The following is a 17,713-nucleotide window of genomic DNA, read 5'->3' as shown; positions in this document are numbered from 1 at the left end:
CAAGTTTGCCGATGACACCAAACTTTGGGGCAAAGCATCCACACCAGAAGACAGGCGGGTGATCCAGGCTGACCTGGACAGGCTCAGCAAGTAGGCGGACGAGAATCTGATGGTGTTCAACGCCGATAAATGCAAGGTTCTCCACCTTGGGAAAAAAAACTCGCAGCATCCTTATAGGCTCGGCAGTGCTATGTTGGCTAGCACTATGCAAGAAAGAGACTTGGGGGTCATCATTGACCACAAGATGAACATGAGCCTGCAATGCGATGCGGCGGCTAGTAAAGTGACCAAAACGCTGGCTTGCATCCATAGATGCTTCTCAAGCAAATCCCGGGACGTCATTCTCCCCCTGTACTCGGCCTTAGTGAGGCTGCAGCTGGAGTACTGTGTCCAGTTTTGGGCTCCACAATTCAAAAAGGATGTGGAGAAGCTTGAGAGAGTCCAGAGAAGAGCCACGCGCATGATCAGAGGTCAGGGAAGCAGACCCTACGATGACAGGCTGAGAGCCCTGGGGCTCTTTAGCCTGAAAAAGCGCAGGCTCAGGGGTGATCTGATGGCCACCTACAAGTTTATCAGGGATGACCACCAGTATCTGGGGGAACGTTTGTTCACCAGAGCGCCCCAAGGGATGACGAGGTCGACTGGTCACAAACTACTTCAAGATCGTTTCAGGCTGGACATAAGGAAGAATTTCTTTACTGTCCGAGCCCCCAAGGTCTGGAACAGCCTGCCACCGGAGGTGGTTCAAGCGCCTTCATTGAACACCTTCAAGATGAAACTGGATGCTTATCTTGCTGGGATCCTATGACCCCAGCTGACTTCCTGCCCTTTGGGCAGGGGGCTGGACTCGATGATCTTCCGAGGTCCCTTCCAGCCCTAATGTCTATGAAATCTATGAAGTCTAGGTCATTTTATCTTTAATTCCATTGAGGCATTTGGACCATCAGACTTTGTAAAGCCTATTTGTGTTTGATGTTTTTGTTTCAGTGTTGAGCCTAATCTACTTTCTTCTTTAAGAAGAGCCCTTGTGTGTCCCTCAGAATAAAGAAGAATAATTGTAAAGAGAGTTCACTGGAGAGGTGAGGGTACAGTAGTGACAACCTTTAGAAATACTATTTACATTAGAAATAAAGAGGAGACAAGTGACTTCAACATAAAAAAAACTCTTTAGAAAAGACAACACCTAAGTCAGAAAATGACTACTGTCAAGTTCCTAGACATTATATATCATTATATATAGCTATAAGCTCTTATAGCAGCTTTGTAAAATCCTACTCCGCATTTGACTAAAACAAGCAGGTTTTTGTCTGATTTTGGACAAGTAAAGCATCATTAGCTTTTTTCACCAGTCATGGTCTATTCTCTTTAAGAATTTGGGCAAACTACTAAGCAAACAATGGACACAAGGAGAAACATATGACAACCCTTAGGGCATATAAGACCCTTAAGATACATCCTCTTAAATTCACATTAACACATTAAGAACCTGAAGCCTAAGAGCCCATACTTCTGTTCTGGCTGAAGTATGTTTGCCGAGACAAAAAAGCAGCATTAAAACACATTTGTCTCTCACCCTACTCAGGATACAGATAGGGACCTGTTTGACCTGGAGGAAATCAAACCAGTGTGTGAGCTCCTCAGACATACCCTCAGTGGCTCACCATTGTGGCCTCTGAGAAGTGAAACACAGCAACACTCCACCTATATGCCTTACTCCACAGACGTCTATTGCCAGGGATAGCCCTTTGCTAGAGGAATCTCTTGGTGCAGGGGTGTCACACATGCAGCCCGTGGGCCAAACCTGGCCCACAGATCTGTTTCATCCAGCCTACGGGTAGTCTGGTGGGCTACTGGAAATTGTGAGGTATAGCCTGCCACAGAATTTGAGATCCCTGGACCTTGATGGACATGGACATCAGCAGCAGCCCCTGGACCCAGGCCACTGCCTGTCCCTAGACCTCTGCTTCTGCTTGAACATGGCTCTGCATGGCTGCCTGAATGCATTCCCACCACAGTTGCTACTGGCCCTGAGGATCTGGCCTGAGATGAGCCCCCATGGTCTCAATCTGGCCTGGAGCCAGGGGGTGCATTTGACATCCCTGCGCTAATGGATGGATTCTCTCAGTAAGTAGTACAGGAGTGTAAAAGGTTGTGTCTTGAACCTCCTGAAAAAATGGTGGTCCTAAACAAACCCTTCTCTATAGTCTTGGAGAGAGAAGCAGCCAGCCACTGAAGATATGTCCACACAGCCAAATGAAGGTGGGGCTATGTCATAGCTAGGCAGTGAGACGCTGGTTTTCATTTAGATTGCATCATAACTCCTGTTACCCCCCATGTTATGGCATGGAGTCTGGCATAGGCTAGTAACCTATGTATATATCTTGGGTCCTCAATGGGCTTCTTCTATTGATGTCTGTGAGGTTGAATCTTCTTCACTGCTATTGTTACCCATTCTACCTAAATTATAGCTAGTTTGGGCACACTACAATCATATTGTTACTGGCAATGTAGACTTGCCCTAAGATAAGAAGATGATTGGCATGGGGTTATCAGTTTTTCAAATGGAGTAAAAAGAGACTAAAGCTAGAATTGCCCAGCCCCAGCTCAGCTCCTCTCTCCTTTCACCACCAGATCAGACAGCAAAAAAGAATATATCTGGAGCTTTGGTGGATGTTTCTCACTATATTAAAATTGTTTAAAAAAAGGCTCTGCCTCCTCACCTTCCACCTACAACTCCCACAACAATTTTAGTGCCTTTTTCTCATTCCAGAGGACCCAGTTGGGTACCATTGCCAACTTCCATGAATGTTGCCCAATGCCCTGAGGACAATTCTAGGGCTGTCTGAGGTACATTTTCTCTTCATGAAAAATCTCACTATTTCTCTACACATGCCTGTTGGAGAATGCCACAAACTCATCTTCGAACTCCAAGCCTTCTCCAGAGCAGCCAATCTGTTAGTACTGCTGTCACAGACTAAATCCGCTTTGTCTAGGGCTTCCTCCCATCTAAGTAATTGTTTTGGCTATATTTTCACTGGCTGATAAATGTATATAATGCCTTCTATCCTGAAGAATCACATAGCCCTATATTAACAATAGGACCTGCACCTAACACGGGAGGTATGCATTCCCACTACCTGAAATGCCTTACTTGACTTGGGGCTGGCCACAGGGGAGGACTTGGTGGGGGATCTGCAGGTACAAGGTAACCTAGGAGATAGTGACTGCCTGTTGATAGGATTCACTATCCAGCAAAAGGTGGGAAAGATAATTAGTAGGGCAGAAGCGATAGATTTCCAGAAGGCCAACTTCAATGAGCTCAGGAAATTAGTTAGAGTGGGACTGAGGGGTAATAACGTCGGTGAGTTGGGAGTCCTGGAAGAGTGGGAGTTCCTCAAGGGACTGATTCTGCAGGCAGAGAGGGATGCCATCCCAGTACACATAAAGGGAGACAAAAAAGCCAAGAAACCCTCTTGGCTGAGCAGAAAAATCCAGGAGAGCCTACAGGGGAAAAAAAAGAGGCTTACAGGCTGTGGAAGCAGGGGGCAGCCACCAAGGAGGAGCATACCTGCTTGGCTTGCGCTTGCAGGGAAGCAGTGAGAAAGGCCAAAGCAGAAGCAGAACTCAGGCTGTCAACAAAGATTACGGGTAACAAAAAGTCCTTCTTTAAGTACATAGGGAGCAAGAAGAAGGTGCAGGGTAAAATAGGGCCGCTACAGGATGGGCTAGGGCCACTCGTAACAGATAGGATGGACAAAGATGAGCTCTTAAATGATTTCTTTGCATCAGTGTTCCTGGACACGGACAAACACGCCTCCCAATGAGACTTTAGTCTGGTATGAGAGAGATACCAATCCACCAATGGTTAGTGCTGACCTAGTGAAGGGGCACTTGGAGGGGTTGGACGTATTTAAGTCAGCAGGCCCCAATGATCTTCACCCCATGGTACTAAAGGAATTGGCCGGTGTCATAGCAAAACCACTGGCACAACTGTTTGAGTGCTTGTGGTGCTCAGGACAGGTCCCAGAGGACTGGAAAAGGGCCAATGTGGTTCCTATTTTCAAGAAAGGGAGGAAGGAGGACCCGGGTAATTATAGGCCGGTTAGCCTCACCTCTATTCTTGGCAAGACCTTAGAACAAATCATAAAGGATCACATTTGTAGGGGGGCAGCAGGCAATACAATGCTAAGGGGCAACCAGCATGGGTTTATAGTAGGCAGATCCTGCCTGGCTAACCTGGTCTCTTTTTATGACCAGGTCACAAAGGGCTTAGATGCAGGAATAAAGGTAGATGTTATTTACTTGGATTTTAAAAAGGCTTTTGACAGTGTTGTGCCCAACTCTTCTGAATAAACTATGTAGTTGTGACATGGATTTTGTCACAGTCAGGTGGGTGGGAAACTGGCTTATGGGACACACCCAGAGAGTGGTGGTGGATGGGTCGATTTCTACCTGGAGAGTTGTGGGCAGTGGTGTTCCCCAAGGCTCTGTCCTTGGACCAGTACTGTTCAATATCTTCATCAGTGATTTGGATGAGGGTGTAGAAAGTCCTCTGTCCAAATTGACAGATGACACCAAACTATGGGGTATAGTAAACACACTAGAGGGTTGGGAGCGAATTCAGGTGGATTTGGAGGTACTGGGGAAGTGGGTGGATCAGAATAGGATGCAGTTTAACAAAGATAAGTGCAAAGTGCTGCATCTGGGGAGAGAGAATCACCAATGCACCTATAGACTGGGAAGTACCATTCTAAGTAGCACAGCAGTGGGAAAGGATCTCGGAGTCATAGTGGATGCAGAAATTAACATGAGTTGCCAATGTGACGAGGTAATAAGTAAGGCTAACAGCACTGTTTCTTGCGTTAGTAGGTGCATCACAAGCAGGTCTAGGGAGGTTATACTTCCCCTCTATGTGGCACTGATGAGGCTGCAGCTGGAGTACTGCGTCCATTTTTGGGTTGCACTTCAAGAGGGATATGGATAACCTGGAAAGGGTTCAGAGGAGGGCTACTCATATGGTTGAAGGCCTGCAGGTAAGATCCTATGAAGATAGACTGAGGGACCTGAATCTCTTCAGCCTTCACAAAAGAAGGCTAAGAGGTGATCTTGTGGTTGTCTATAAACTCATTGGTGGGGTCAGCAGCAAATAGAGGATACTCTGTTTACCAGGGTTCCCCTCAGGGTTACTAGAAACAACAGTCATAAACTGAAGGAGAGCAGATTTAGATTGGACATCAGGACGAAATTCTTTATGGTGAGGGTTGCCAAAATATGGAATGGGCTTTTCCCTAACTTAGAGGTATTTAAAAGGAGATTAGACAAGCACCTGGCTGGGGTCACTTGACCCCAGCGCTCTTCCCTGCCCAGAGCAGGGGGTCAGACTCAATGATCTAATTAGGTCCCTTCCAACCCTAGAAATCTATTAAATCTATGAACAAGAAGTATTTCCTCCTCATAGAAATGCAGCCACTTCTGGAATAAAGCATGATCTATAACTCGCGTTTTTAATAGGGAAAAGGAATAATAACTTCCCTCAACTAAAACTGTTTAGAATTGTGGTAGACCAGCAGAATGTAATTTCTCACATAGTTTGACCAGAATACTGAGGTTTACGCTGCTGCTCTTGCAGGTCAGTGCTATGGGATTTTTAACTACCAGGAATGGTCAGGACCTAGATATTGCATCTCTCTGAAAGACAGGACCCCTGAAAACACAGTACCCCCAGCATTGTAAGTAAGGTTGGCTCAGGACCAACTTGAAAAAGCTACTGAATCATTTCCTGTGCTCTCCGGGGTTTCCCTGGAAGACCCCCAACCAGGTATTGAGCCAACCTATCTTATGAGATCTAACAGGATCTCACACTAAGAAGGCTTTTATTCCATGCTCATCACCATGGTATCTGAAGACTAGCTCAGGGTGGTATGGTTGATGTGACGGAAAGGGATAGGGCCTAGCTTTGTGATAGGGGTTGAGCAGGAGGGAGAGAGACTGGGAGGTTAGGATTTTCTATTTGTCTGACACTCCAGCTCCCTGATTTAAGTTCCTTTACCCCCTCAGGCTCAGCTGTGACTCACTGCCGGTATTTGATCATATTTTCAGAGCAGGATTAATTACACTTTATTGCTTGTTCACATAACAAACTAGTATCATCTTCAAAGGGCCATTCTTGGGAGGAGGAGGAAGGAGACATGCCCCATAATTTAGTGACCATTGCTTCTAAATTAGAAGGTTAATAGCTTGACCACTTCACATTTTAACCCTCAAGCCTATCTCCCTCTAATTGTAAAGAATAACATTTTTATTTTCAATCTAATAGCATGTCACTGTAGGGATTTGTCTGTACTTATAAATCAAAGCCTTTCTGCCTTTTGGGGATCATCTGCCTCTCACTTATATCGACTTAAAGTTGGGGTCACCCCACTTGATGTCAATGGAGGCAGTTTGTTTTATGCAGCTGTAGCTGAGATCAAAATCTGCAGCCCATCAGCTGGACTGAAACAGTTAATAAAGGCACAGAAAGGACAAAGGAAAGATCCATGGGAATTGCTGGGTGTTGAGCAGTATTGAAAATCTGACCTCTTACTTAGCTGCCAAAATATGGTCTTAGGAATCTAACTTATTTGCTTTTGAATATCTTGGCCTAATGGCCCAGACAGAAGTGTGCACTGTATATCAGAAACTGAGGTGCAAAGCATGAGTGAGAGACTGGTAGTGGAAAAAAGACTTACTGCAAGTCAGGCATCGGGGAAATTAGCAAAGCAGTATGTGGGAGCTCATAACTCGAAAGCAGAGAGATTGGACACAGAAGAAACATTACATCATATACCACATCTCCCAGCAAATGTGGGGCTCTTCTTTATCACATATTTACTAATGTTTTGTCAAGTCTTATTTTATAATAATCCAAGCAACAGGACTTCCACCACTTCCCTTGGGTGGCTATTTCACAGTCTAATGCACCTCACTGTCAGGATACTTTTCCTGATTCTCAGTTTGAATTTCACACACGTGGCTGTAGATAAGGATCAAAGTAGATAGAGCTGTCTGGGGGACCCACAACTAGAAATGCAGAAGATTCTGCAGGTCAGAATGGAAATGTGAAGTCAGAGTTTATGTTGGACTTTCCCATCTCATGGTAATGAGCATGGGCCTAGTGGGAGAGGATTTAGCCCCAGGACCTAACTGGAAGTGATCAGGGCCTTAACTGAGACATCTCAAAACAGAAAAAGGCCCTGACCCACAAAGGCCTTTATAAACCAGAGCAGACAGCAGCAAGCTGTCTGGGTAACAGATCTCTGCTGTGCATCTGGCCCACGTGGAACCTCTTACTTACCTCCAACTTCAGCTCTACAGCCTAATTTTGGCTCTAGACCTTAGTTCTGACTTCAGCTCTGCATTCCTGACTCTGGTTCTTGATTGCAGTTCTCTAATTTCGATACTGGCTTCTGGACCCCGCTTACACTGCACAGCTAACTTACCCCGGTGGCTGCCCATGTTCACAATGCCTTACACTCATGTCTTGCAATGATGAGTGCTAGCTGTCTCACTCATTTCTTTGTTTTTTGTGTTGCTGTTTGAATAGCATTGTAAGCAAAAGACTGAGTTTAAAGCTTCTGGCAAGGTGGAAATAAGCATCTAAAAAAGCCAGAAGAATCGATAGCCCTTGGAGTTAATAATGGTGCACAGTCTTATACCTATAGGCTGCCAGTCTAACTTGACTAGTGTTAAAAATTTGGCATCCCCTATGACAATTTAATGGTCTGGGTCTGGTGGTCTGAATCCTGACACTGGTAAATACAGGTTGCTCCTGAACAATGGTCACAGCAGACAACACAAGGATTACATTAGGCATATATACAGATGGAGATTGAACTGAAGAGGACAATGTAAAGTAAGCGTTCACTACTGTTGTCCATGTTGTACCTGGCTTGCAGATAGTGTCAGCTTTTAGGGCTATTGGATCCAGTACTATGAGCCAGCACTAAAAAATTATACATTTAAGCAGTGGCAAAAGTGTACATACAGTGAATATACTCATGGCTCCAAATCCTGCACTCAACAGTCAGATGTGCCCTGCAGGTGGGACCAAGAGCCTGAGGGCTCAAACCATTTTGTTTTCATGGGGCAAGTGCTTGATGTGTGCTTCAGGTGCCATAGAAAATAGTTTTGTTGGTTGTCCTCATGCCTCTTTGCACAGAGATGAAGCCTAGATAATTCTACTTCCAAGCATCAGCCAGTGTGTGGAAGGAATGGCATTATGTCTTTGGGGTAACAATTGTCATCAGGCCCACTGTTCAGTCAGTCTAGCACTCAGGAAGCATTGGGTCTATATTTCAGCAGCTTTAATCACAGGTATTTGAAATGCTGGAAAGAAACAGTGGCGAGAAGGCTTCCAGTATATAAGGTCTGCTCTAATGACCAGTGAAGCCAGTGGAAATGCCCCTTGATTTCAAGACTGTTCTCCTCTGGAGGTTTGAAGGTTTTCTTAAACAGGTTGGCTGATTGGGGCCTAGACATTCTGTAAGTCGCTAGTTAAGAATAAGACTATTCTGGGAAGGGTCTAGAGATGACTGAATTAACCACCAGGCCCATCTCTTTGTCCTTGTACCAGTTAGAATCCCCTCGCTCCATGAATCAACCAACTGTAGCAGACATACAAGCTGCCCACAATGGCCTGGAACTTCTGTCACATTTGTTATGTACCCCACAACATCTTTAAATGACTTGAGTAGAACTAGTCTCACTTTAGAAATGCCTGTTAGTTGTGCCGGTGGAAGCTATTCAAATTTATTCCATTCCACTGCTATCAAATGTTAATTCATATGCACATAAACTAATTTAAATTGTGTTTATGCTAATTTAGCTTAATTAAATGCATTGAATTAAGATGAGCCAGCATATACATTAGGGGTTGGTACCAGGAACTGAATCAACGTTGTTATATATCTGGGCAAGTTTCCTTACTGTAGACCAGACCTTATGCCAAGGCCAAGAGAATCAGTCTCCCTATACTTGGAATTTATGAAGAAATTTCCTCTGTTGTGTTTAGTATAATGGGGTAGTTAAGTATGAGAGTGGAAGAGTTGGGATGAGAACTCAGGATTTCCAGCTGGATGCTCATTGCTCCACATTGTACTATTTAGTTTCCCAGTCATGTACCAATCTAATCCAGTATTCCAGTCAAATTATTATTCTGCAGGATTTAAAATACCTTCTGTCTAAATTCTACTTAAACGGCCATGTAAGGAGGAGGACCTATGTTCCTTTAGTCAAATTCAGGAATGATAAACAGGGGCATAAGTGGGTTAGAAAAGGGATTCTGGTAAAGTAAAATTAACTTAAACCAACTTGACATTCAGGACCTGTGCATGCCAAGAACATAGTGGAGCAGGAAAAGCAAGTAACAGGTGTGTGTTAAATTAAGTGTTGGCAAAAGACTGTTTTATCTTATACCTTCCTGGCAGTTACTTTTCTAGCCCTCAAACTATACTGCTTTATTAATTAACCCAGTGTAACTCACTCCACCATTTACCTTAACACTGAATTTGGCCCAGAAGCTTCTATGGAAGTTGTATTTCCTTACATCAGGTAAGGAGGCATCAAATTAAACTCTTTTGTCCTATAAAGAAAGTTACACTGCCAAACCTCCAGTAGTAGCCTTTGTTAGATCCATGATGTGAGATAAAACTTGCTTCCTCTTACATTCTGTCTTGGAAGTCAGGGTGTGGAAGATTTGTTAGAATCAAGGGAGTCTAAGAGGGGTGTGTGCACAGCTGGGAATTGAGGTATGCAGAACAGTCGTATGCAGCAGTATGTTATAACTGAGAACCAAATGGATTTCAGTTGTAATCAAAATGCTGTTTTAATTCCCCCAAAGCAAAGTACTTCACCTCCCCTGTAGCTATTTGATGGGGAATTTTTCTATGCGTGGAACACTGACATGCTGAGAAGCGTTCTCTCCACTTCATTCTGGGGCTAGTCTCATTGCTTCTGAATGTCTTGCTTCTGCAGCTCATTACACCTGGGTAGAACAGACCAAAGATTCAGTACTGAATCCCAATGAGTTTCTCCCTGGGTGTTCTGAGATGGTCTATAAGAACCAGTACCAAAGTGAATGAGGCGCCCATTCCTCTCTGTCAGTACTAGCAGTGCCATTGCTAACTAGCGGACTGCAAACAATTAAATAATCTGTTTCTTTATGCTGAGCCAGTGTTGCCTTTTGAATAGCAGAAGACAGCTGAAGCAGAGACAACAGACCTGGAGAGACTTGAAAGCAGTAGGGTTTGCATGTTTCTCTGCTCTGCTTCCCATCTAGGGTTCCAAGTCAGATTGTTAGCTTCTGTCTTTTAGATTGCTGCTGTTCAGACCAGTACATTTCTGACTTTTTTCTGTGCCAGATGTACATATTAGTGCTCAGCAGCCACCCTCTGCCTCAGCTGTATGCATGGCTGACCACAGAAGAACAGATGCACATTGGGCTCATTTCCGTTCTACTCTTTGATCTAGGAGGAGTCTGAAAGGTCCAGATTCCACTGCTAAAAATCCATTGCCACAGATTATTGTTAGCCTGTTGATTGCTCTCTAGGGGACAAAACATCAAGTTACAACCTGTGGTTTTCAACCCCAGTGGATTAGGAGCAGAAAATCTGTTGAGACCTCAGGCTTAGATCTCCTGGTTAAATATACAGCAGAAGAGCCACAGTGGAAAACAGGCATTACCAAAGCTGTCCTAGCCAAATTTCCACTGGGTAGTTACTTTCTGGTTACCCGAAAATATGCATGAAGTTAAAATTTGCTGTGGTATTGCTAATTTTTTTCTCTAAAACTGGAGTGTGCTATTAAACTAATGTTATATTTCACCTCAGAAGGGCTGCAATTCAATAGCAGGTAAATTTATTCCTCCACACTTTCCCATGTTTACCTCAAAGAGCATCAGCAACACTTGCCGCTACGGTTAATTACTGGTGATGTTGCAAGAAGTGGAAAGGGCACTGATAAATTTTTCAGAAGTAAGGTCAGGTTTACAAGAGCAAGCGCGTTTATATTAATTTGTACACTGAACAAATTGGATATAAAAGTCTCCTGACGGCAGAATAAATATGTAACTTTACTTTTCTAACTCCACTCTAAAAAGTATAGCAAGTAAGATATGTCAACAGCTGATGTGTTGATGAATACGTACTAAATAATATTGCAAGTTCTTGTGCAGATGAGAGACAAACATCTGTTGTTGGTCGTATTTAACCCTGGGCTCTACAGCTGATGTATAATCCCTTGCAGCCTAGGGTTAAACACAACTAGGAACAAATGTATCCTTTCCAAGCTAGAATTTGTAGTCATGCATATGTTAAAGCACAGCTAAAGATTCAAGCGTCATGCATCTGGTTTAAGCAGTAGATGCTGTGCATGTCTGACTCCACCATAGGCAGGACATAAAAGTGTTAGGGATGCCAGGCTTCTTTAATGCTATTGTGCTTCAAACTCCTCTTCATTCCCACTCTTTCAAGTAACAGCCAGCCAGGCCCTATTCTCTTTTCTGCCTCCACACAGCTGTCATCTGTGCCCACCCAACTCCTCCCCAACCACCCTCTCCTCTGATATAAACATCTGGCTCTCCCTTTCATCATACTCCCCCACCCTTTTCCTTGATGACTTAAACTTCCACACTGTTCTACTGTCCAAGCCTCTCATTTCACATCTTTCTGACCTCACCTTCTTGTTTGACCTAAGGCCTTGCATTAACTCTGCCACTCACCAAAACAGCCACCTGCTTGACCTTGTCTTCATTAAACACTGCTCCATTTCTGAGTTCCCTTCCACCTTTCTCCTTCAATGCCTCCCCCCTCTCCTCCATACAACCTTTCTCTTACCTCCAGTTTCACACTGCACTTGATTTCTGACACCTTCAGCTCCACCCCCTGCTCCCCCCTGCCCCAGCAGATGTTTGGACTGCTTCCCCATTGCTCCTCAAAGTTGGCTCATCCCTGCTTCCTCTCTTCTTATCCTGTGAACAAGGCAGGAAATAAAAAACTACAACAAACTTCCTTCATGGCATATTTGTTCTCTCCTCCTTTAGTGCTGCCATCTTCCTCCTCAAGCAGTGCTATTTCTCCACTCTTACTGGCTCTCATGCCAGCAGTCCCTAACTCCTGTGTGCTTTTGATTCCTTCCTAAAATCCTCCCTCACACTTAGAGTCACCTCCCTTGATACTGACAGCTTCTTCCAAATGGGAAATCCTCAAATTCTATCCAGGCTTTCTTCCTTCCACTTTTTACTACTTTTCTGTTACTGAAAGCAAATTTTATCTCCAGCTGTCTCCTCATTCCTGCATCTGCCTCATTCAGCAAGCCATACTGTCCCCTGATCTTCTCAGTTTCCAGTCTCACCACATACTCTTCCCACCTCTTCACCCTTTTGCTTCTGGTTTGTTTCCTTCACAGTACAACCATGCTCAGTTCTTTCACATTCCCCAAAACCCTGCCCTTGATGTCATCTTCCTCTCTGGCTGCCATCCCATCAACTCCTTTTTTCTCTTCACCTTCAAACTCACAGAGGACGAAGTCTATGAACATTGTCTCATGTTCCTCCCTTTTAACTCCATCCTGGACGCTCTCCAGTTGAGCTTCTGACCCCTTTCATTCCATTGCGACTTTCCCACGTCAACAGCCAAGCCATGGGGTCTCTGCCCTGAATTCTTACTTTCTTACTGCTTTTGACCCTGGCACCCTTTCTACCCCTCCATATCAGTTAATTTCATCATCACTACATTGCCAGTAGAAAAATTAAGGAAGGGTGTATAAGCAACTTGCCCAAGGTCACTAAGAGAAACGGTAGCATACCCAGCAAATAGAACCTAGACCCCAGATACTAAGTCCTGCACTTCAGATACAGTCTTTTTCTGTGGAAAGTTTTTTAATTGTGTCATGTAAACCACCACATCTATAACAAAAGGAACAAGAAACATAAGGGAAAAAAGGAATTGAAGACAAGGCTCTGGTGAACAAAATCAGCTTGGGATATAGAAAGGTGACTAGATTGGAATTATTTTCTATTTTATACATCAGTGAATAAGATGAAGGAGTTTGGAGCAAAGACAATGAGATTTGCAGGCAACAGACTATTGAGGGAAGTCAATACAAACAAGGGCGTGATAAAATTCAGAACTATTGGAGTAGCGAGCTGATGCAATTCATGCGGAGAAATGTAGGGCAGTATTTCTGGTCTTTATAAGAAGGCAGGTTATGGATGTTTTGAGGGAAGTTTGGTTTTTAATTTATGTTTTAAAATATTGTTTTCCATTAATTTATGAAATATTGGACCACTCTGAACCCCATGCTCCAGGGAACGAGGTCCTGCTGAGAACAGAGAGCTTTAGGTTCAGCTGGTCCCTCCACAAACATTTCCCAGGACTCCAAAATGGCAGACTACAGGTATTTCTCTATACATCTTGTGAAAAGCTGTTCCGTATGTTTTAACCTAAAAACAGAAACCCTAATTGTCAGGGGAAGGAAGTTACTGACAAAAAAGAAGAGAGGCCCTTATTGATTATAATGTAACAGCAGCTGGAGATGAACAGACCTATTCAGTCTCAGTCCATCCTCCTACAAGGGCAGACTACAGTCCCCTGACAGAAGATATATCCAGTATTAAACTAACACTATGTTTAAGCTTTGTCAAAAAAGGTCAAATATCAAGACTTTCCAGGGGAAGTGAAAAATATTTCTCCTTTCCCCTTGATGGGTTTATCCACACAGAAATTGGCACATTTCAGTCCCAAAGTCACCTGGAAACTTTTTCTTACCGGAACTTAGAATTTGACAGATTTCCTGAGAAAACAGGACTTGCATACTGTGTTGATCCTAAGCAACAAAGATGTGGGGCTCTGTTTTGCTCTATCAAATCAGACTCATTTGCTCATTGCAGTTTTATACAGTACGTTTTGTAGGCTCAGCTGGGGCCTGGGCTACAAAACATAATTTTGCCATCAGAATTAAAGTCTAATAGAAAAACTATGAATGTCTCTACCCTTACCACTCCCCTGCAGTGGCAGAACTCTTTCTTTCGGCCAAGAGAGTTACATCACCTCTCTGACCAAAGGAAGGCTTCTGCCCGGTCTAAAAATTGGCAGAAGATGAGCGTAGATGCTCCTGCAACATAGATGCTCCTGTGCATTCTGCCAACTGTAGCAGTCCCCTCAGCAGCTGATGCTTTTCCAGGGTGCCCTTGGTACCCTGCCTGTACAGCTACTGCAGTGGAGCTGTACAGAACCACCAGAAGAGCCTGAAAGTGAGTATGCCTTGACAGCAGTGGCAGTAACTTTCTGCTACCAGAGGATTCTTGTGCCAAGGTCAGTCAGCTTAGACAAGGCCTAGTGAAGGGTTTCCGGGGGGAAGAAATTAAAAAAAAAAAAACTAGTGGAAGGGACAGTGAGGTAGGTGAAGAAAGATGACAAAGGGGAGAAAAATCAGTGAACAGGTGGAGCATTAAAGAGGGCAAAGAAAAACAGTTAAAAAGAGAGTGATCAAATGGAAGTGAGCAAGAAACACCAGACATAATAGGCTTTGATTATGGGAAGGAAATACTAAGTAGATGGAGGAGAATAAAAATGCAGTTTGTGTGAACAAGGAAAAAGAAGAATAAACTTTAAAGTTTGTGTTGACCTGCTTTGAACAGCAAGGGAAGGTAAATCAAACCTACAAAATTAGAGGCACATCTGAAAAAAGCGATTTAAGAACTGTATGGGAGTCTGGCAGTATGAGGCTATATATATATGATTGCTGAAGGCAGTTGCAAGCACCCGCTTATAAAAAGAACATTATAGCAACAGAATGGGTACAGTAGAAATAAAAGGGACGATAGAGGGAGCCAAATTAATTTGAAAAATATAGCCAAAATTAGGACTGTGGCTCTCTGGAAAAAAGAGAGATTAGAAGACTTAATTAAGATTCACAACATTCTTAATGGGATAGAGAGCTGGGATGCTACAAAGCTGTTTGACCTGGTGTCAAGAACAAGGGGAGATGCGACAATAAGATAAGCCTTGGCTGGACACTGTAGGAATTCAGGGAGGAATGTCAGTAGAGAGAAACATACATACAAATAAACTATCCTACACAGCAATGGGGGGAAGTAAGAGACTTCTAAGAAAGAATTACACAGAGTTTAGAAGGCAAATGGTATTGCAGAGTTTTGATAACTGCCCAGATGAAGGCTTTGCTTGAGATTTGGCATTCTAAAATTGTATATACAAAGTCATTTATGTTTTATACTGAGCTTGTGTGTTGTTAAAATGGTATTTGTTAGGCAGCGATCTCCTTCTCTGCACTTACTCTACCGTAGCTGCAGCTGGTTTAATCCAGTGCAGGCAGATACAATACACAAGAGATCAGCAGCATCCCCTGCTCAATACTGAGTCTGAGTCGCTGCTTTTTTGAAATAGAGGCAGGATCATTTTAGTCTAACATATTGGTCTCATGTAAATCATAAATCGCCTGTCCAAGGCAAAACTTTTTTGGAAAGAAATGCAGGCTTAGTTCTGGAGAAAATAGAGACAAAGATTGTATTTAGGAAAGGTAAATAATAAATTGGCTAGACAGTGTATGTTTAAGCAGGCATTTTGGAAGGTTGAGCACAAGAGAACTTGAGAAATCTTTGCTGTGGGTGTGACCTTTACAACACAAGAGAAGAGGGTCTGTGTCTGAGGCACACTTGATTTTGCCTGTAGTACATATAACAGCATTTATCCATGTTGTTCCTGCATTTCTATTTTGACATTCATACCCCCCCATCCACATAAGAACATAGGAATTGCCAGATCAGACCAGTGGGCCAGTGTATCCAGTATCTTGCTGTTGCCAGTTGCTAGTACCTGATACTTCAAAGGAAGGTGTAAGAACACCCTTAGTGGACCATTATTGAATAGCCTGCCCGTGAGGGAAATTTCTCACTAATCCCCCACCATCAGCTAGTGGTTATGTTATGTCTTGAAGCCTGAGGGTTTATACGCCTTCTCAAATGTATTTATATCCTGTCTGCTGTAACCATGAATGTTCTCAATATCCATATACATGTCTAATCCTTTATTGAATCCTACTAATCTCTTGGCCTCAACGAAACCTTATGGTAACAATTGCCATATGTTAATTATGCACAGTGCAAAGTATTTCCTTTATCATTTTAAATTTGCTGCCTTTCATTTCCATTGGCTATCCCTTGATCATATGAAAAGGGGTGCACAGGAACCCAGCATTTACCTCCCATCGGTCACTCGTTATGTTATATAGCTGGTCGACCTCCTTTATGTCTTTCTTGTCTAACCAAAGCAGCTTTACTTCCATGGTAGTGTCACATCTCTCAAATTGCCTTCTTGTTCTCTCGAGTCTCTGCTTTCAGAACAAGAGCCCTTGAAAACGCGAAAAGCATGCAAACCAACATAGTGACATCTCAAGCCGATGCCTGAGACTGGAGGGAGCCTGAAATAGTAGCTGAGAGGTGTGAACTGTTCTATTTCAGTTGCCATTATCTCAAATGCCAGTGATGCCAATCAGCGACATCACTGATCTCCTGCTCCCCTCCCCCCAAATCAAGGAGCCAGAAGGACAGCTGAGTCTCACCAACAGAAACCAGCCCTAAGGAGTACGCAGGACATGGCAGACATATGCAGGACCCAATGAGGAGCACAGCCACGTCTGAGGAACCCGGAGGGCACAGATGGTTGTATTTTCTATCTCTGAATGATCTCTTTGGGAACAGCTCCCTAGTTGTGTGCCTGGAGGGGGCGAGCCTGAGCAAACATCTGGCTCTCATAGGATGCTTTTCACCCACCTGTAGGTTTGGGAGCACTTTAACAACCAGAGGTGCTCCCTATTTTACAAGTGGGGGGGAACCGAGGTCCAAGAGCCCTGACGTGACTTGTCCAGGGCCCTGGTGTGTGCTGTGAGGAGGACAGAAAGTTGCCAAAATACTGCCCTGGTCTGCCAGGGGCAGAACAGTGTTTTCTTCCTGCTACACTCAGGCCAGTGTCTCCTACACCCCTTGCCAGGCCCAAGGGCAGTGCCTCCACGTCAGCTAGGGAAGGGAGGGCTGGCTCAGGCATGGGGGGAGCAGCTCTACTGCAGTCCTGGACACAGGTTGGTGCTGGGGTTTGGGGGGGCACCTTCAACAGAGGAGACCGGGGCTCTTATTAGGGGTGAGAAAAGCTCAAGCAAAATGGTGGGGTGGGGTGCAGTTTTATGGTATCAATTGAATGATTAAGTAAACAACTGGATGAGGCAGACGGGGTTCTTTGGGCGAGTCTGATATCTTTTATTAGACCAACTTAAATAAAAGATATCCGATTGACCCAAAGAACCTTGCCTGCCTGTGTCTGTAGACCAGCGCAGCTGCAACCTACCCCCCTGTAACTTTGTGATATATCTTTTATTGGACCAACTACAGTAGTGGGGAAAAATTGTTCTTTGCAAGCTTTGTGGCACAAACGCTCAATGCAAAAAACCATCAACCATCCCCCCTACCCTAATGGATGATTTAGATTAGACATGTATATGGATATTTGGATTTTTTGCACAGGAAGCACGTGAGGGTGGGGGGCACTCGGCACCTCAGAGTCAGCAGCGGCGGGGGGCGGGCGCCAGAGCCCGTTGTTGTGATGGGAGGCGACCCCGCCCCCTCCGGGTGCGCGGCCCCAAGCCAACGGCAGCCCCCTCGGGCCTC

General features: G+C 44.2%; 1 protein-coding gene across 1 annotated transcript in view; it reads right to left on the bottom strand.

Annotated features, from left to right (window-relative positions):
- The window catches only part of ADA2 (adenosine deaminase 2), a 60,350-nt gene extending 44,001 nt beyond the window's left edge, over positions 1-16,349 (bottom strand). The window contains exon 1 of the mRNA XM_025198831.1: positions 16,255-16,349. Coding sequence (XP_025054616.1) covers positions 16,255-16,261 — 7 coding nt within the window. The 5' untranslated portion in view covers positions 16,262-16,349. The remainder of the gene's footprint in view (positions 1-16,254) is intronic.
- Between the last annotated feature and the right edge of the window lie 1,364 nt (positions 16,350-17,713).

The sequence above is a fragment of the Alligator sinensis genome, unplaced genomic scaffold (assembly GCF_000455745.1).
Source record: "Alligator sinensis unplaced genomic scaffold, ASM45574v1 scaffold87_1, whole genome shotgun sequence".
NCBI lineage: Eukaryota > Metazoa > Chordata > Crocodylia > Alligatoridae > Alligator > Alligator sinensis.
The sequence above is the reverse complement of the archived record's forward strand: the minus strand, read 5'-3'. Positions and strand labels throughout refer to the sequence as shown.